The sequence below is a fragment of the Eumetopias jubatus genome, unplaced genomic scaffold, assembly GCF_037043125.1.
Source record: "Eumetopias jubatus isolate StellerSeaLion01/CBP00866 unplaced genomic scaffold, mEumJub1_p1.0 scaffold_4, whole genome shotgun sequence".
Classification (NCBI taxonomy): domain Eukaryota; kingdom Metazoa; phylum Chordata; class Mammalia; order Carnivora; family Otariidae; genus Eumetopias; species Eumetopias jubatus.
The window spans coordinates 97,365,194-97,385,766 of NW_028274810.1; the positions used below are offsets into that span (position 1 = coordinate 97,365,194).

The window sequence follows — 20,573 nt, forward strand, 5'->3', positions numbered from 1 at the left end:
AAGATTTTGTAAGTCAAATTTCAGAAAAGAAAAACTATGTCCTTAAATATAGAACTATAAATGCACATCTTCAAAGCTGAAAGTCCAAACAACCTCTTTTTTATGTATTGTACTGGGATTTCAGCAAAACAAGAAGACTTTAAGATCCTTCAACTTTTGAGTTCTGACAGGCTTACAGAACCAAGCATACTTCTCTTATCTAAGTATCAGTAAATATAAACTCGAAATTTTACCAGACCAATTAGGGAGAGACAAGGGTTCCAATAAATATTCCTGACACTAGGTCAAAATAAGAGAAATACTCCAGAATTACAAGAATACACAACACGTCAACGCTCAGCCACTTACAATCTAGTTACCAGCATGATCTCTTCCAAGTCACGGGTCAGACAGCCTCAGCTCTCAAACGGGTGAACTAAAGACTGAAATTCATGTTTCTCCCTGTAGGCCACAAGGCCCCACCTGATCTGACCCCTGACCACCTCACCAGCCCCATCTGCCATTCCTCTCCTTGCTCCAGACACACTGGTCTTTATTCTATTCCTTAAAAAAAAAAAAAAAAAAAAAAAATCTAGCTTATTCCTACTTCAAGGCCTTTACTTCTACTGGGCCCCTCTTTCTAGACTGGTCTTCCCGCAGAGGTCTTTGTGTGACTAGCTCCTTCCCATGCTAGGGGGGTAGGAAGGAGGGGGTTTTTATGTCTTGTCTTCCCTGACCCGCCGGGGGATAGATATAAAATTGATATAATTTTGTACAATTTTTTAAAATTATAATTTTACTCATTGTTTATTTTCCATAAGCTGGAGTTCCATGAGACCAGAGACCTTATCTGTTCTGTTCACTACCACAGAAGAATACCTGGTACACAGTAGACTCTCAATAAATATTTATCAAATTAATGAAGAGATGAATGAATGGGTGGGAGGCCAACATCTAACTTTTGGAAATTTAAAACAGTTTTTAATCATACTACAAACAGGACCAGTGTTGAGATTTCCTAATTATCTGGGTGATAGTTGAGAAGGCTATACAGAGCCCAGAGGAACATCACGTGTAATTTATTTACAAAACCTACCCCACAGAAAGCTTAATCTAGAAGATTATAGTGAGATAATCACTAGCAAGGAATCTGAAAGGTCTTGTGCATACGTGAGCAAACATCAAAGGTCAGAACTGGGGGACGTCTGCAAAGACAGAACTATGTTACTTCAGACAAAGACAGGGAAAAAGAATGGCAATGGTACAGCCGGTTAACACTTGGGAATACTCCGGTTAGGCTAGGAACTGCTCGCACAACCTTAAAACTAGTGGCTTGTTTAACCTTCACAACAACTGTATTAATTGTACTATGACCTCCATTTTTACAGATGAGAAAACTAAGAGAGCTTAAGTAACTTCTCCTAGTCACACATCTAGAAGCCAGAATTTGCTCACAAGGCAATGTGCTCCAGAGTCCCCACTCCTCACCACAGGACTATAATACCTCACCAAAAATAACAGCTAGCATTTAGCATTTATTCGGCACTAGAGCTCTACCTCTAATAACCTATAAATCACCATGATAACCCTATGAGGTCAATACTGTAGCTATCTGTATGTTACAAATAAGGGAACGAAGGCAAAGAAAGGTGACTTGCCTACGGTTACACAGCTAGTAAAGTCCCAGTGACTTGCCTCGGGTCACAGAGCAAGCCCAGATTTAATCCAGCAGTCTGGCCTCAGAGTTCACTCTCCCAAACACTATTCTCTCTGGATTCTCAGTGTTTCAGATTTGCTACCAGAAATGAACACGTTTTAACGGGAAGTCAGACGAAGGAACTGCGAAGTGTCTGAGGATCACCCTGGGCTTGCTCTCCCCTGGGGCCTCATTTCCACTCCCTTGATCACCTCCCATTCATCCCCTCACTACTATTTCATCTCCACCAGGATTCTGCCTCACCAACTTAACCGGAGGTAACTCCCCCTTTAAATCGGTTTGAGAAACGATGAATGAATTCTTGAATCAAGGTCTGAATCCAATGTCAAACTGCAGTGTAACCACACTGCACAGAAATACCTACTAGGAGACCGTGCTATTACAATCCAGCAGCAAGAAAAATGAGCGGGAAGGTGGTAGACATTTTTCATGAGACAACCGCACAAAAAAACATTTCCTGTAGAGACTGGAAGCAAGGGCTTGGGTATATATGCAGTAAAGGGCAGTCCAACTGGCTGAAGATGACAGGAAAAATACGGTAAAGGAGAGCTAAACGGCTCTGTGTTAACTAAGCTTCCAGAAGTCCCAGCGCTACCACGCAGCTAAAATTCACCATGCTGCAAAGCTGACCGCTGTCTTCCAACGCTTGCTCAAGAGGTTTCAGCTCCATGAAGATCGTTTGTTTTCGTCGACTGTCCCCCGATCTAGGACAGTTTTAAAGGGAAGTGAATAAACGGAAACTTGAATTGCAGCGATTTTAGTAGACATATCTATCCCAAAAAGCAACGGTCATCTGTCTTTAGAGCCCCACGCCTCCCCTTTAGAGAACACTTCCACGCAGGGTCAGCGCAGATCCGCCTTCCCACACAAGGAGGCAGGGCCAGCGCCAGAAATGCAGCAGCACCCAACGGTGCCTAATGCTAACTGCGCGGCATGTTCCCACTGACCTCTGACCTCACCACAAACTCTAGAAAATGATTTCCTCTTCTTTTCACCTCAACAATTCATGTCTCCAAATCAAAAAGTGGCAGAAAGAAGAAACCCATTCTGTTTAACTTCCAATCTGAAGAAAATCTAGGGAAAAGAAACGCAAATCCATGGCTACATGACACTGAAGACCAAGAACGTGTTTTCCATGAACACAGAAGCACCACAGCCATCCACGGTCTCCTACACTTGGATAAATCTGCCAGTTGGACAGTGGCTGGTGCATTTGTATCTTAGGAGGAGGGAAGTAGCTGCCACAGGCTTAACTCATCAGTATCTACAAAGATGCAGCATGTAATTACTTAACAGGATCTTCATGCTTTGGTGCGCACAAAGCAGTGGCAACTGTATATTTAAAACAAAGACCTTGCTTGTGTTGATGAACCACTTTCAAATCTAATCCTCTCAAGGTCGCCAGGGTCATTACTGTCAGTTACAAAAATGCAGGCAGAGTAACTCACAGCTGACCAGCTCCAACACTCTTACCTTTAAAGTTTTATAGTAAATGGCCCTGTTGATTTCCAGCGGAAATAAATTCTGCTCTTCTCCTGAGCAAGCCCAATTCACATATCGCAGCCAGTTCCCCTTCTCTGGGTCGGTGGCATCAATGCACATCCATCCCAAATTTGGGTAATACACCTTGGGGGAGGAAGGGAGGAAACGCAGTAGTTAAAATAGGAGTGTCTTTAAAATGTTTCCATTTTCAACTTTCAAAACAATTCTTCATCGTATTGCAATATTGTGCAAAACATTTCACAGAAACAAAATAAGCAACAGAGAGAAGAAAACTAAAAGATGAAAACGGGGAGATCCAAAATGGTAATCCTCATTAAGTCATTTCTCTATCTGGGCTGGAGTCATTTTTTTCTCCTAAACTTTAACACCTACGGCAAATAAGTGTAATGATCTCTAAATGCTCTACAAATACTGTCTGCGCACGAAGACAAGTGATAACTCCATTCCCTAAATGTAACTTGAAAAGAAGAGTGAGCTTCCGGCAGCACCCCACTGCACCCAGGTCCCCTAAGCGTTCTGGGTTGTTCTGCAGGTCGAGTGTGGGGCGGTGGGGGCGGGGGGCCCCGTCCTGCCGGACTACACAGTTCCGCGGGTTCCTTCGCTTCAGTAAGTGAACATGTAGTGTGAACCTCAACACGGGTGATGGCACACGATGCTTTTGCAATCTCAGCTGACCCTCCAAACCTTCTCTACCTAATCATGTTAGGACTAAGGTACTATGGAACATACTCCAGGAAGTATCGGTGTCCTTCCAAAGAAAAGACTGGAAACCTGATCCCTCTTTAAGGACTCAGAGCAAACCTACTCTTCCACCGTCAGTCAATGTCCCCACCCACCCCTGCCATGCTTCCAGCACTTCTCATTTCTTCATTTTAAAGAAAATCTATTTAGCAACTATTTTTTTTTATTTTTGTATACACACACATACCTATATATACACATATATAAATACATATACATATGTGTATTTATATATATATATTTTTTTTAACTTCCTCCCAAACTAGACTGTAAAACACTTGATTAGGCACTGAAACAGAACGGCAGGATCAACTGGTGATAGACCTGTCAAAAATAAAGCAAAAGAACTAAGTCTCTTACGTTCTCTTTAGGAAGAAAGGAAAGAACCTCAATGCTTCCATTCTTCCCTCCACATACCCAGCCAGGACGCCCCCACTCATCTCTTCTTTTCTCTCCTATCTACATTACACTTCTTTACCGCAGCCTTCCCTCTGGAACAAAGCTCTCACACTTCACCTCCCAGCCCTTCTGAGCATGCCTGTGTGTCCCAGCCTGTGTCTGTCAGGGGGCAGCAACCACCTTCCTGTGTACTAACCATTCTTCTTTCCTGCTGGGAGTCAGATGTCAGGCACAATGCTATATGCTTTCCGTATCATCTCATTTAACCCTATGTAGCAGGTTCATTATATCTTTTTTTTTAACATGTGGAAATTGAGGATCAAAAGTTCAACTGGACTTTCCCAAAGCCACCCACTTAATTAAACCCAATCTGCCTGACCTTGACCATACTTAACAGCACCTTCCTCGACCATCCTAGTTAAAACCGTAAATCCTTCTCTTCCCATCAACCGCCAGCCATATCGCCGATTTATTTTTCTTCATAGCGTTTATGCTCTTTTAAAGTATGAGATCAGCTCCTTATTTTATTTAGCGACTGCATCCTCACACCAGAGCATAAACTCCATGAAGAAAAGACACGTCAGTCTTTTTGCTGACTGGAGCACTCCCAGGACGTGACCAGAGCCTGGCACTGAGTAGGTTCTCAATGACTAACTGTGGAAAGGAGGAAAGGAGGAAAGGAGGAAAGGATGATGTTACACGAATGTGCCGCTGCCATCAGGTAACGAGCACGGACTATGTGACAGGCACCATACCATGTCCCGTAAGTTTCCCCTATGAGTTTATTCAGAAATTGGCTCTCTACTGACTCTACCTGAACCACTCTAAAGAAAAGTTATCCGCGTCGCATTAGACCTCTTTTCAAACTATCATTCACCCTCCGCTCACACACACACATGCATGCACACACGCTTCCCTCCCTGCAAACAGAGAAAGGGAAGTCCCCAGACGGTAGAGACAGCATCACAATGCAAGATTTAAAGTGACACTTCACACACCAAATAATAGAAGGGGCTTTACTTTATAACGTTTAAGAGACATCCGCCACATTTGCCAGCATGACGGGATAAGGGAAAGGGAGTAGTTGTACTTGAACACTGGCAGTCCGTTTTAGTTACTTTTTACTAACTTAGGGATCAAAAGTGTTGTTTCGATTTATCACAGTGGATGGCAGAGTCCTACTCACTCCCCATCAACACACTGACACCGATCCAGAAATCAATGGGACGAACAAAGATGGTGCTGGAAAACCCCACACAGTCAAAGGCGGCAGGTGGGGAGAGACACCAAGTCTGCCCACCAACCTGAGGATAACAGTACCAGCTGTGCCCGAATTTCCTGGCTCCCAGGTCAACACAGAGACCTCTGTGGCCCACTTGAGTGAATTCCTTATTTATGTATGGTTCATTTTGTTTCAAAATGGATAAAAGCATCTGCTAAGTCATACTTAAATACTTACTTCATAGAAAAAGATGAACACCTCAGTTTTTTTAAATGTGCAAAAATAATTCACAAAGGAATACACATGGCCAAAACCTCATAAAAAAATACTTTTAATTAGTTTAAGTTAGTTAAACTAATTAAACTAAACTAGAAATTTAATAATCAAAAAATAACTTCAAATTAAATAATTTTTACCTATCAGACTAGTAAAAAGAAATTTTTAAGAGAAAAAAAATTAGAAGGCAAACAGCCCCCCCAAACAGGGATTAGAGACTAAATTGGTATCATTTTTTGGATGGAATTTAGCAGTCATGACAAAAAAAAAGCTTTAAAGTGTACACACACTTTAGCCAGCATATACACATACAAGAATTTATTCTCATGACATAATTGGCAATTATACCAAGATGTATGTACAAGAACATTCCCAACAGTGTGGTTTATTACAGACTGTTTCCCATTAATTGCTAAGTGGAAAACACAATGGATCAGCTCAGGATGATAATCCATGCACACAGAAGAATACTAAGCAGGCATTAAAAAGTACTTTTGTGTAAATCATTAGTTGGTTTATGTGGAATCTTTTATTTTGTTACATATTTCTGTATCCCATAAGAATTTTTCCAATGAGGGGGCCTGGGTGGGTCAGTCACTTAAGCATCTGCCTTCGGCTCAGGTCATGATCCCGGGGTCCTGGGATCGAGCCCCACGTCAGGCTCCCAGCTCAGGGGGGAGTCTGCTTTTCCCTCTCCCTCTGCCTCTCCCCCTGCTTATGCTCTGTCTCTTTCTCTCAAACAAATAAATAAATCTTAAAAAAAAAAAAAATTAAACATAGGAATACATGAAGAGAAAAATAACCTGACACTAAATACATGAAAACGTTAGTAACGGTTTTCTCTGAAAAGTGGGATTACCCATCATTTTCTTTTCTTTCTTCTGCTTATCTGAATTTTCTGCCTTTCCTCCACTGACTTAGTATAATCTCTAAGTAAAAAAGGATGTGGGTGGGGAGAGCAAGTTAGTTTCCAGCATGAAAGCCCAAGTGTGACTAAAGGAAGCCGAGGCCTGCTGACGCTCCTTCTCCTGCCATCACCATCACACACACATTTTTTTTTAAACATATGTAGCTTTCTCATTTTTATTGAGAGTCTAACCTTATAATTAGGAACGGGGATGAAAACGTGTTTTTATACAATTTCTACCTTAGTTGGTCAAATCTTGGTTTCCAATCGGAATTCACTTCAGTGACAGACACGCAGAACCCAAATGTTAAGATGTGACAGCACTCTGCTAAATGTTAACTACCACTTCTAGACGGCAAAAGTGATGCAACACCATTAGGCTAGGGTAGTGGAGAACCAACTAGAATTCCTTCCTTTCACACAAAGATAATGCAAAGGCAGGTAAAACTCCCACTCTAGCTCAGACTCAACAAATGATATGCAACAAATCTATTTCTAAATCTTCATAATGACCAAAAAATATTTTCATATGCTCAATAATTTTTCCTGACCCAATCTATAAAACAGTCCCTTTTAACAAAGCAAGGGCACCTGATTATGTATATGCAAACAACTTTTACAAATTAACTTTCAAATGGAAATTCCCTACTTGGAGAAAAAGAACTCAAGGAGGAATACCTCCACCCCAAGCACTGGGCTAGACACTTAATGTGTTATTTTATTTAACCTTTACAAGAACTCTATGAACTATTACTAAACCCCCTTTTTAAAACAGGACACTATGGAAGGTTGGTAATTTTACTAGAACACTAAGGACACTAAAAGTCTGAGCCAAGATTCAAACCTGGTCCCCTCATTTATGCCTCCATTTCAATTTTCCTCTTTCCAAAACCCTCCTCCCATCCTTCACTTTCCCTCCATTATCCAGGCCAGATCTCCTTTCTGCCCTTACCACTGAACACAGACTGGATATTAACTCTTTGTCAAACGAAACATAATCTTCATACCACTCAACTTCCATTCAGTTTAATCAGTCATTTTGAAATAGCCATAAAATCAAAATTTAGTACATACTCCAATTTAAAAATGCATCAAAATTAAAGCTTCCTGGCGCATAAAGGATGTTTTGCAAAGAACAAACCAAACTGTGAAACATAACTTACCTCATGGGTTGGGATGAGAGTTTTCACTTAGATCCTTCCTTATCATTTACTTGTTCTAGTCTACACGTGTTAATTCAAACTTATAAATTGAAAAAAATTCTCATTCAGTTAATGCAAATGTACATCATTCAAATCCTCAACTGCTTGCCTATGAAGCCCTTACCCACTCTCAACTTACAGCAACCAACTTCTGAAAGTTGATTTCTGAAAAATCACTCCCAGGAATTGAAAGGACACTGAAGATGCCTCCTCATACTGAATCAACTCTCATGCAGAGATACAACTTTTATGCATCCAAACAGCCCCCCCAAAATTAAGAGTCTACAGTGATAAAGCCATTCTGTTGGCTGTTCTCTGGACTTGCCCTTCAAAGAGCTCTAACACATCATTAATGGCGGGACAGAACCCCTCCTGGAGGTTCACGCTCCCAAGGCTCCTTTCCATCTTTACTTCTCTGGGGATCTAGCTTGTTGGAATTTCCAATATGTTGCTCTGTACACCATTTCCCACTTTTCCCTGCCTGTTCCTAGAAGACAGACAATATCTATTACCATTTGTGGAGAGACTGACAAAAAGAGTAAAGGGGAGAGGAGGCTCACATCTCTACAAGCCCAACTGGCAGAGCATTTACCTCCAATGTGTCTCCATAAGTAAACAATAACTCAGCTTGCAGAAGTCAATTTCAGGATTTCCGCCCCCACACAGTTATTCTAGGCTTTTGGTTCAAAATACAGTCCATGCTCTCTAACGTTAGGAGAGAAAGAAATTCTTTTTTTTTTTTTTTAAGGACTTTCATTTATTTTTTGACAGAGAGAGAGACAGCGAGAGAGGGAACACAAGCAGGGGCAGTGGGAGAGGGAGAAGCAGGCCTCCCGCGGAGCAGGGAGCCCGACACAGGACTCGATCCCAGGACCCCGGGATCATGACCTGAGCTGAAGGCAGACGCTCAACGACTGAGCCACCCAGCTGCCCCAGAAAAGAAAGAAATTCTAAGCAAAAATGAAGACTGATAATCTTTTTAAAAGTACTCAACTACAAATATATATTATAAATGTTTTTAGTCCTCTGTAAGATCATTCAAGTGTTTTTATGTTCAAGTTCAACTAATATTTACTGAGCCAAATTCATCTATATCAAGTAATTTCATAAACATCATCTCATTTGAGGCCAAACAAACCTACAAGGAGCTTGCTGTCATTATCGAAAAGTGAAGAAGAAAAGCACAGCCTCGCTTGGTGTGTGAGCATTTCAGTGAAAATATTTAATGAAAGTTACATCTTCATAAGTTATTAACATTGCTACCTGGAAAATACCACACCTTCTTCTTGGTATGTTCACATTCCAGTCGTTCTTGAGCTACAGGATTAGATACTTGGAGGGCTTGTTAAGGGCCGCAAAATTGCCACCCCACAGAAATAACTTTCTGGAGGCTACATACAAAAATGGATCTTTGGTACCAACCACTTCACTTCTCAGATTGCTTTAGAAAACCAAAGGCTTCTTTTCTGAACTATTTAAATAAATACATCACTGTATCTGAAATATTGTGAATATTCTACAATAAGACAAATAAATATGGTGGCACATTTTACTATAAGCAAACTTGTAGGCAATCCTAAAATACAAATTTAAAAACCAAACAGGTGGGCTTCCCAAGCCTGCAAAGTCCAGGACCACAGCCATCGTTACCAAAGCACAGCACTAACTAACCCTCGACCCTCTCTTTTGGAATTACTTTCAGTTTCATACCTACAACTACACAGATGTATCTGGAAAATCTCCCAACAACAGATGCTCAATAAACGTTCACAGGTTTGAGGTTGGGGCCCCAATCAACATTCAATGGGTCAACCAAATAACTTATTCTACTCTTAAATTAGAAATTTTAACACTCGGGGGCACCTGGGTGGCTCAGGCATTAAGTGTCTGCCTTCGGCTCAGGTCATGATCCTGGAGTCTGGGGATCGAGCCCCGCATGGGGCTCCCTGCTCAGCAGGAAGCCTGCTTCTCCCTCTTCCTCTCCCCCTGCTTGTGTTCCCTCTCTCGCTGTGTCTCTCTCTGTCAAATAAATAAGTAAAATTAAATAAATAAATAAATCCTTCTTTAAAAAAAAATTTTAACACTGGGCTATAGATGTTTAAGGACTCCATATAACCCTATATATCATTTACCATATATCATATACTATACATATATCGCGCACCTGTATATTTTCTGGGCAGATTTTCAAAAGGGCCCACAACATAAAAAAGAATAAGAACCTCTGGGTCTGCTAGCAGGAAAGGAATGGAGTAGGTAATCAAGAAGCTTGGACTCTAGGCCAGACTCCAGGCCTGACAGCTTTAAGCCATCAAGCAAGCCACTTTACACTCAGATTTCTCACCTGTGCAAAGATTTAGGGCATTTCCAGTATTCTTCTATTCCACAGACAAAAATCTCCATGGGGTGTATCACCGGTCATCTATACAACAGCACACGTTATATGCCAAATTCAGTGCTCCAGAACGTAGGACAGTGGTAAAAGCACACGGTAAAAGCTTCAGAAACAGGGGTTAAATAAGGGAATAAATACACCTCCAAAGAGGTTTTTTCTTTTCTTTTTTTTTTTTTCACCAGACTGAGCTGCCAATCTGACCACAAGTTAACTTATTTGGGAAGGTCACCTCATTCTCTATATTTCAACACCCTCATCTGTCCTGAAGCTCCTCAGAAAAGAATACGATTGGCTGAGAAGTTTCTATGACCAACTCTACAGCTACTCCACTTTAAGTACCAGGTTCAAAATCTTCCCATATGCTATTAACCACATAGCTTCACAGTAAGCCTAAGACACCAGCAGCGCCCTGCTCCCTCCCACTGCTTCTCCCTTCTACATACTGAGACCAGGGCTCAACAAACTTTTTCTGTAAAGAACCAGCAATAAGTATTTTCAGCTTCGCAGGCTATACGGCCCCGTCAGAACTACTCAACTTTGCCACCACGGGGCCACAGCAACCATCGATAATGTGCAAACAAATGAGTGCAGCTATGTTCTAATACAACTTGATTCATGAGCTAACATCTGAATTTCGTATTATTTTCATGTGTCTTGAAACATTTGATTTTTTTTGTTTAAACCACTTAAAAATGTAAAAACCTAGCTGCAGGGCTGTAAAGAACAGGTGGCAGGTTGCGTTTCCATGTGACTCAGGTCTTTCCCTCTGGTACTACTTTGGTGCAGGTGAGAAGCTGGAAAGAAGAGCTGAATAGTACTTTCTGGAAAAAGGTTCTACAGATCAGCTGACTGACTTGACTTCTCTACTCTCTTCTGTCTTGCCTCCATTTTTAACTTAGAAATAATCTGAAATTAGACCCGTTGAGCTAGCAAAGACTAGAGAATGCACTTGCTAACATCTAATGCTAACAGTGCAGACGGATAAAAAGTTATTCACCTCTTTAAATAATTAAAGTCCTCTCATTATAGAGAAATAACCAATTTTAGTTGAAACACAATTCTACGTCTTCCCGCCATTCCTGACTCAAAAGTTGTTGCCTAAATGAATGCCATGCAAATAGAAGCAGTGAACTATTGGTTTTCATTTATAAGAACGGCCTGGAGGCGGGGGCGGGGGGGGGGGCCCCCCCGCGCACTATGAAGAAGATTAACAATACTCGCTTTAAAAAGCTAGGAAAAAATATGTACTTTTGGTGGTTATGTAAATTAGTGCAATCCTTCTGGAGGTCTGTTAGCAAAATTCACCAGAGATTAAAATGTACATAACTTTGGACTTAATAATTATACTTCCAGGATTTATCTTAAGAAGATAATCAGACAAGTGAGCACACATACATACAACAGTGAGTTTCATATTCGGAAGAACTGTTAATATCATTAAAAGATTAAAACTATTTAAATGTTCAACTGGTTAAACAGTGGAAGGAATGCAATGGAATTCTAGGGGGCCATAAGAAATAATTATGTAGATGAAACGATCTGACACGGATATGTCTACAGCACATTGAAAGAGAAAAGCACGTTACAAAACTGCATGTGCTGTTTGATCTCAATTGCATGAAGTGTCTATATATGGTGTTTGTATATGCACCAGCGTATGTAAGAGACAGAAGAAAAACAGAGACACAGAAGCAGAGACTTAGAAGAATGTTGACCAAAATATTCACAGATGATTTTTACTTTCTTGTTTATAGTTTTCGGTATTGTTTACATTACTTTACAGTGAGCATGTATTACATTTATAATTTAAAAAAGACTTATTAGAATGTACACCAAGAATGAACCCTAATGAAAACTATGAACTTTAAGTGATAATGATGCGTAAGTGCAGGTCCATCGAATGTCTAACAAGTACACCACTCTGCTGCGATAGTGGAGGGAGGTGGCGGTGCGCGGAATTCTCTGTACCTTCTGCTCAATTTTGCTGTGAACCTGCTCTAAAAAAAACCATAAAACTGCTCTAAAAAATACAGTCTATTAAAAAAAATTATCAGAACAATTCACAAGCAAACAACTCAGAAGTTCATCTCATGGGAAGCGATCTGAGACCCATGGAAGTGAATCTGAAAGGCTTTTGTCAGAAGCGGTTAGAATACTGCAGATTGCTCAGCATGAGGGGGTGGGGGGTACTCACAGCAAGGATTACACACGGAGTCCAGCAGTTAAGCTGGCTAGCAAGCAATTCCTCTCCAGAAATTGCTCAAAGAATGCTCTCCTCTTAGTAGAACCTGACTGTTTCGTGCATTCACCCTGAGGATATTTGACTGTTTCTCTCCTGTTGTTTCTGATTTAATGGAATGTTTTCAGTGAAAGCTTAGAGGACTTAAGACTGCGTTAGATAATCAAGGGCTCAAGAAAAGCAATTTAACACTTTGTCTTAGATTAGCTTTAAAATGGAGTTCTAGCTGGGGCAAGAGACCAGGCTGCTAAAAGATAAGCCAGTCTTAAGGGGCTTTAATGGAAGAACAAATGCCAAGATGAGATTTTAATGATAAGCAGTTTGTTACGTTAATAAGAGGCATTCTGAGGCAAGTCTGAGGCTAACACCAAGGTTGGAATAAATTAATGGGGATATTCTAAATTTTATTTGGTGTTTCTTTTTCTTTAGAATATATACATTCTAACTGATGCTTTCTATCCTTTGCCTCATGCATACTTCCATATACATGTCAGATATATCTACTTTTAACAGAGCAGAAGGCTTACAGGTTTCTGTATGGAATACATACCTTGTAGTCTGAACTATCTGAATGATATCCAGTTGTTTTTTTTAATCGCAAGAAGGAAAAGCCAGCCTTGACAAGAACTAAATCTTTAAATCTAACAAGACCTGGCAATGTCATAAGATTCACCAACTGTAGTGGTATACAAGTCGAGTACCTTAAGTTAACAACACAGTATTAATGCGTTTATAAGTAGAAGTCAAATCCCTAATAGGTCATGACTCCAAATTACAACATTCGTCAAGCTGAGTATAAACCTATATACTACATATGAATTTCAATACAAATGAAGCTTAATCTACAACAGACGCTATTAATAATTTACGTACTATGCCCAAAAATCTCCAATTGCTATGTTGGGTAAAATAGGTACAATAAACTTAGGTGTAATATTAATATTCATGACATTTGTTCAAGCTTAGCATTATACACACAGAACTAGACAATGCATTTCCTAGTTTCCAGACATTATCCTCACTAAGATTAGTGCTAACCTGGTGGAACATATTTGTTAGTTTCCCTTGGGAAATTTCTAAAATTAAAAGTACCATTTATTTGGGGGCATAATTTTGTGGTCAAGACATTTTTAATCATTCAAGCGTTATCTTGGGTAATTAGTATCATTTTTTGGCTGGGCAGTTCTACAAATACAGCACTCTTTTACTTCAGAAGTAGTGAAAAAGCATACTGTGATTATTTTCATGCTAAATCCTCATTTCCGAAAGCCCCTTGGGTTAACTGTCATCAGATTTATTGTAAGCGATTCAAAACAAGCTCAAAATTACTGGAAGAAACTGTAGGAATCTTCAAGTTAAGAAACACTGCTGGTCACACTGAGAACAGCAGCAACATACCTCAGATGTACAAGTGTCACAGAACTTCTTGATGGAAAGTATCCAGACATTTCCTAGGCAGATTTTATTTTTAGGCCTGTGTATGTTTACATGTGAAACAGATGTGAGTCAATTTAAGACCATCTGATAGAAATGCTTTTCTAACCACTGAAAACCTTCACTTGTCTTGAAAAGGAGTCACACCAACTGAGATCCTATCAGAACGTAAGGAGCTTCCCCAGAGCACGTGATCTGAACTAAATGCTGAATTTGCATGCAGTGCTCCAGGAAACAGTAACAACCTGCTTTATCTTCATGGCCATCTTAATGAGGTATTTTTTATTAACCCCATTTTTAAATTGAGGGTTTTGGGGCCCAGAGGTTAAGTACCCAGAGAGTCACCAAGCTAAAGGAAGGATCTGAAGCCAGGCAATCCAATGAAACACGTTTAAATGCCTCACTGTCAGGCAGGAGACATGGGTTCTGGTTCTGCACCAACACCACTCTCAACGGGGAGGAGCACTGCACCTCTGCCCTCGACAGCTTCACCTCTGTAAGGAATATGCTAATGCTCTGCGCAGTCTTCCAGCATCCTTGTGAGGACATGAAATAAACAAAATTAAAGCCTTCTGAGGAGCCCAAAGCACTATATAAATGTGCCATGTGCTAAATATATCTGAATATTCCAGCAACACAGTTTATTTTCTAAAACACAGAGAAGACCCTAACAGTGTTTTATTTGTGGCCACCACGGAGTGTCTTTTACAGTATCTGTTTGGAAGCCTGTAAAGTGACAGACCAAAGTCTCGGCTGTCATGCAAAATACCCTGAACAAGGTAATATAAAAAGGGGATTTGACATTTATTGTTGAGGACAGCCAAGCAGCTTCAAAAGACAAATGTAAACAGCAGCTGTGTCCAAAGAAACACATTTTCTCTTTAATAAAAATACTCTTGAGGGGCGCCTGGGTGGTTCAGTCGGTTGAGCACCCAACTCTTGGTTTCGGCTCAGGTCATGATCTCGGAGTTGTGGGATCAAGCCCCAGGTCAGCTCCTGGCTCAGCAGGGAGTCTGCTTCCCTTCTCCCTCTCCCTCTGCCCTTCTTCCCCTCCCACACACTTTCTCCCTAAAATAAATAAATCTTTAAAAAATATATATTCTTCACGTCTCGACCTTTTGGCTAAGATCAAGTGTAGTAAAAAATATATATTCTTGATGTTGAAGATGACTTGTAATTTCAAAATGTCAAATCCTGAGAGAATAGAATGATTTCTTAAAACACGTACAGAACGTTGATAAACAAAGAGCCAGAATTCTTTCTTACCTCCCACATGTACACATTATTCTTAACCTGAGATCTTTTTTTCTTATCACCAACAAATGGCCCAAACTTTTTGCCTTTTAAAATTGGTTTAGTGGCCCAGACACCTGGAAAATAAAACCAATATTTTCATAATGTTATTGTGGTTATTTTAAAGATTGAAGCATTAAAGTGAACTCTGTTTCACAAAAAAGTTAAAAAGCTAGCAAGATAATGTTAGATCAATGGAGAGCAAGTGAAGTCAAATGAAATCAAGTCTTCCACGAAGATTTTTATTTTTCTTCTTTATATTCTTCTGTAGTCCCCAAATAGTCTGTAAAGAACCTTTGTTTTGTAAGTAGGAAAGAAATGTTTTGTATTTGTTTCTATTTTTTACATGTAGAATTACCCAGATGGTACAATCACAAATACCCGGAGAAGAGCACAATCACAACTAAAGAGAAAAAAGATGAGAAAGGAGTGAAACTAGAAATGATTTTAAACTCCTCTCCTCTTTCTACTTTTCTGCAGATTTCAAATGGTCTCCAATGAAAATGAACTGCTTTTATAAAGGCTTGGAAATGCCGATTTGTGAATGGCATTTTTAAAGTTTGTTTGCTCAAAGTGGAACCCCCCTCTCCTCCCCAGCTAAGTCTCCTGAAACCTTAGCTGCTGTAACAACTCATTTGGCAGAACTTCAAACAGCCCAGAGTCACACGTGCCGCTGCTCTGCTATATTCCTCGGCCGTTTCTGGGCTCTGGGCACTGACCAGAGGGCAGGCACAGAGGCTGAAGAAGCAGCAGGCAAAATGGCGGGAGACAGCCCTGGAGTCAAGGAACCAGCACCCAGAGGTGACGCACACTGGCAAAAAGCCCTCTGGACAAGTTCCCTCATCTTTTGCTCTCAGAAGATGCACAGAAGGAAAGTGGAGGCTGAGCCAGTCCTGTCCAGCTAGGAGGTTCAAATTTCACTCTTCTGTAGGTCTATGAATCCAATTTGATAACAGAGCTAATAATCAAATAGTGGAGCTCTACAATCAACCACTTTCATGTGAATGATGCAATGTGAGTGCTCAAGTGACTTACTGAAAAATTTTCCGATGAGAATTAGGAAAAGCATTTATTAACGATTTATTCACACACACATACACATAAGCTGGAATATCAGAAATACATCTTAAAAAAACAAAAAGGGATACAAAGATGATATATTCCAAAACTGTACTTTGACTAAATTTTTATAATTTACTGCCTTATTAGCCTCCTGTCTAAAGATTAGGGCACAAAAACAAGACCAAATACATAAAAGCTGGGTTTGCATTCAATGAGAAAATCCAGCCAGAAGCATTCAGGGACACTCGGGTCGTCATTCATTCAAGTACCCACTGAGGTCCAGAACATGTCAGGTACTGGAGAGAGAGGTAAGTAAGAAATGAAGGCACACACAGGCAATAAAAGGGGCAGATGTGAAAACAAATACAAAATCATGGAATTAAATATAGCAGCATACTCACGCTCAAGTCCCAGTGAAATCAGAGAGGAGGGAACAATACACTGAGTAGGAAGAGGCCCGAGGAGACAGTGGGAGGGAACACTCGGGCTAAGTCACAAAGGATGGTAAGTGGGTGTAAGTGGGCGTGGGGGTATTTCCGCTTTAGTTTTATAGTCTATGTCCACCCTGGATTCTTGACTGGAAAATGCAGAAATTCCACATAATCTTCTAAGTCTAAGTGTAAATCTGTCGCTTCGATGATGAGCTCCCTACCTTAAACGCTCCCAAAGGATGCCTGGATAAAGGCGGCTCTCCCATCCCCTCCCCGTCTCCTTCTGGGACCCTGGTCCTCACCAATCCGAGTCTTGTCAACAGCAGATGGGAAAAGCCTCACTTCCTCTGGAAGTCCTCGAAGCACATGTTCGGGTACCTCAGCCAGGCTCTCAGCAGCTGCAACAGGCTCAGTGTTCTGCAAGTCAAGAAACAGAAGGATCAGAGCAGAGGGAAGGAAACCCAGTTAGCGTTTTTTTCTTTTCTGGTCCAATAAGCAAATATGCAAAACTGTAACTGAAACCTGAAGCTGGCAAGCCAGACCAAGACGACCGTGCTGTGGAGCATCTCAGGAGCTGCTGGGATGGCTGTTTGTGAGTCTCCAAAGGAAACTACTGCCACCTTCAAGCATGTCTGTGTTAATCTATTTTGTTCCAGCCACCTGTAGTCATTCTCAAAATATGTAAATATCTGGCACCATACTATTTTAAACTCCCACAGAATCTGGAAGTACAATACAGCTTAAGCTTACTTTTAAGTCAAAGGCTACCATCAGCATTTTGGAACATTTAAAAAATAAAAACCAACACTCCCTACTTAAAAGAATACTTTCGGCACACACTGTAAAGGACCTCTCACCCCAACTATTATGCTTTCATCCCTCCGGCAACAACACCCCCTTTAACAGGGGCTTGAATATTCCAACCAGAACACTACAACTTTCTCTGGGCCCTCAATGGAAATGTGACCTTTCCAGGAAACCGTAATTTACCACTTGTATCAAGTCACTAATTAGCAAAGTCGGCAGAATATCACAGTCTTAAGAAACAGAATTTTATACATTACTAACCAGTTTTCACTTTAATCTTAAGAAATAAGATTACTATTAGGTATGAATATAAGGGAACCGAAAGGGGAAATCTGAGCCAACTGGTAAAACATGACTATTATTTTAAAATTAACATTCAGGGCGCCTGGGTGGCTCAGTTGGTTAAGCGACTGCCTTCGGCTCAGGTCATGATCCTGGAGTCCCGGGATCGAGTCCCGCATCGGACTCCCTGCTGCTCAGCAGGGAGTCTGCTTCTCCCTCTGACCCTCCCCCCCTCATGTGCTCTCTCTCTCTCTCATTCTCGCTCTCTCAAATAAATAAATAAATAAAATCTTTAAAAAATAAAAAAATAAAATAAAATTAACATCCAATCAAAGGAAAATCAAGTGTCTTTTAACTCTTATCCCATATACCCCAAAGAACTGATGTGCATATCACAACACCACTAAGAACGATGGGTTCTATAGTCTAGGTGTTTTTTATTTCACTGCAAGGGAATCATTTCTCAAGGACTTTCAAAGAAAGCAAAGTAGGCAAAAAGCAAACTCTAACCTAAAGAGGTTAATTTTCCTACAATGAAGCTCTTACAGATCTAAGAATATTTTGTGTAAAGATGAGAATATCATCCTAATTTGTGTACTCCCAACATTTTGCTTTTTTTCTTTTTTTAGTATCAATAGGCTGCTTCAAGAGAAATAAATCCCATGGCAATGAGCAACTCATTATGAAAGTCTGCTCTCTGGTCTGCTCTGAGCTGGAATGCGCACAAGTGGGCATCTACAGACTGAGATTCATTTCTCCAACAGGGCAAAGCCGACTGGGGACCCTTCAGAAGCACAAATGCTTTGATCCTGCTGGATCTACAGCTTGGTCCTGACAATGTCACCAAGCACAAGTTAAATGCCTCCGAAAACATGGGAATATCAAAACTGCCCGCAGAAAATGGGTCTTATGGTATTTTTAATTAGCTAAAATGTGAATAAATTTAGCACACAAATGTCTCACTTTTAAATATAGTACCTCCATTTTTAAAACTTTAATCTATAAATGGTTTTTTTGGCAACATGAATAATTTTTTTTCCAATGGAGGAAAAGGTATTAAACTGGTAGTCGGTATCCTAGGCTACATAGTAATTAAACACTGATAAATTAAGCAATATTAAGAAGTACTTAGCCAAAACTCCGAATCCTATCAGCACGTGCCCATTAAAAAGCAGAGTGAGGGAGTTTTCTTCTCCTTCCTCAGATGGGACCTTATTCTAAGATTTAAAAGGATTTGACACCATTTAACTTCCCCAAGAGCTCTGAAAAGACAGTGTGTCAGCTACTCTAACCGATCCTTCCAGGCACTAGGACTAACAAGCTAATATTTCCTTGGGGCCTCAGTGCAAGGCACTGTACTAACAGTCTTCCACGCATGATGGCATTTACTCCAAACAGCGCAAGGGGCAGGGACTGGCACTGCAGCCCCCACCCCCGGCTTCCCCCCAACCCTCACCATCCCCCAACACACACACACACAATGAAAGAAACTGAAGCTTAGGGAAGTTGTCTAAATTGCTCAAGGTCAGGATGTGAACCTCTGTCTGTCTGACCCTGAGCCCAAGTTCATAACCACTGCACCATTTCCAGTTAAGATTCTCCTGGATATGGTCTGAGAATCTAATGTAAAACATGGTTAACTATAGTTGATAGCACTGTATTATAGCATTGAAATTTTCTAAGAGAGTAGAACTTAGATGTTCTCACCAAAGAAGATAAATATGAGAGATGATGGATGTGTTAATTAACTAGATGGTTGCATATATCGAAATACCACGACATACACTTTAAATATCTTATAATTTGTCAATTATACCTCAATAAAGCTAGAAAAAAAAATATTCTGCGGAATATAATCTGAGAACCTGTGCCCTAAAACCTCCAAACTTCCATAGAAGTGTCAGAAGGAGATGGCTGACATTCCCACAGGCAATTTGTAACTTGAGGGTAATATGGAGACCACGTACGTTTACGTTTCTGATACACCTATGAATATAAAAGACCTCAGCAGAGCTGCCACTGGAAAAAGATCGGACAAATTCCTGTGCACTTATTTACCTGCTTTCAGTGAGCCCATGTTTTTAAATTTGGACTCATTTAACTAGTGGAAGAAAGCTTTTTTCTGTTTATGTTAGTATCCTTCGCATAAGACAACTAAAATTCAAGGACCTCAAACCACACCAAGTCAACCCTGGCCAGCTGCAGGAATTTCCTCTCCCCTTTCCAGCAGCAGTGCCTATGGCTGGAAACTGCCTCTCCTTTTCCTTATTTTTCCTTCACAGCTCTTACCACAATTTTAAGTAATTATTTGTATAATTATGTGTTTAATGTACCGCCCCTGATAAACGACAATGAAGACAGATGGCGTCTATCTTATTCAACGTTGCATTCCCAGTGTTTAGCAGTAGACATGACATGTTTGGTGTCACTTAAATACTTGAATGAATACACAATTCTTGTAAAGGGACTTAATCTTTTTTTAGAAAAAGGAAGGCTAGAAATAAACAAAATAGCAGGGTCATCAATCAGAAAGCATTTTTTCCATGTGTGCCTGAATTTCTTGAATTTGAGGTAGGCATATTTCTAGGTCAATAAAAGAATTCTTTTTTAGACAATGTGATATATGCTCTCAATTCCAAGCAGCCAATTTACAAGTAAATCTTTGGAAGAAAAGAATTTTTAAG

The 20,573-nt window shown here is 40.4% G+C and overlaps 1 protein-coding gene across 9 annotated transcripts in view; it reads right to left on the bottom strand.

Moving 5' to 3' along the window:
• The window catches only part of PRDM2 (PR/SET domain 2), a 119,311-nt gene that overhangs the window by 71,422 nt on the left and 27,316 nt on the right, over positions 1–20,573 (bottom strand). For all 9 annotated transcript variants that reach the window (XR_003610189.2, XM_028108449.2, XM_028108447.2 and 6 more), the window contains 3 exons: positions 17,103–17,217; positions 15,281–15,384; positions 3,170–3,322 (listed from right to left, as the gene is read on the bottom strand). Coding sequence is in view for 8 of the 9 variants with exons in the window: in XM_028108449.2 (XP_027964250.1) it covers positions 3,170–3,322; positions 15,281–15,384; positions 17,103–17,217 (372 nt within the window). In the remaining variant the exon portion in view is untranslated. The remainder of the gene's footprint in view (positions 1–3,169; positions 3,323–15,280; positions 15,385–17,102; positions 17,218–20,573) is intronic.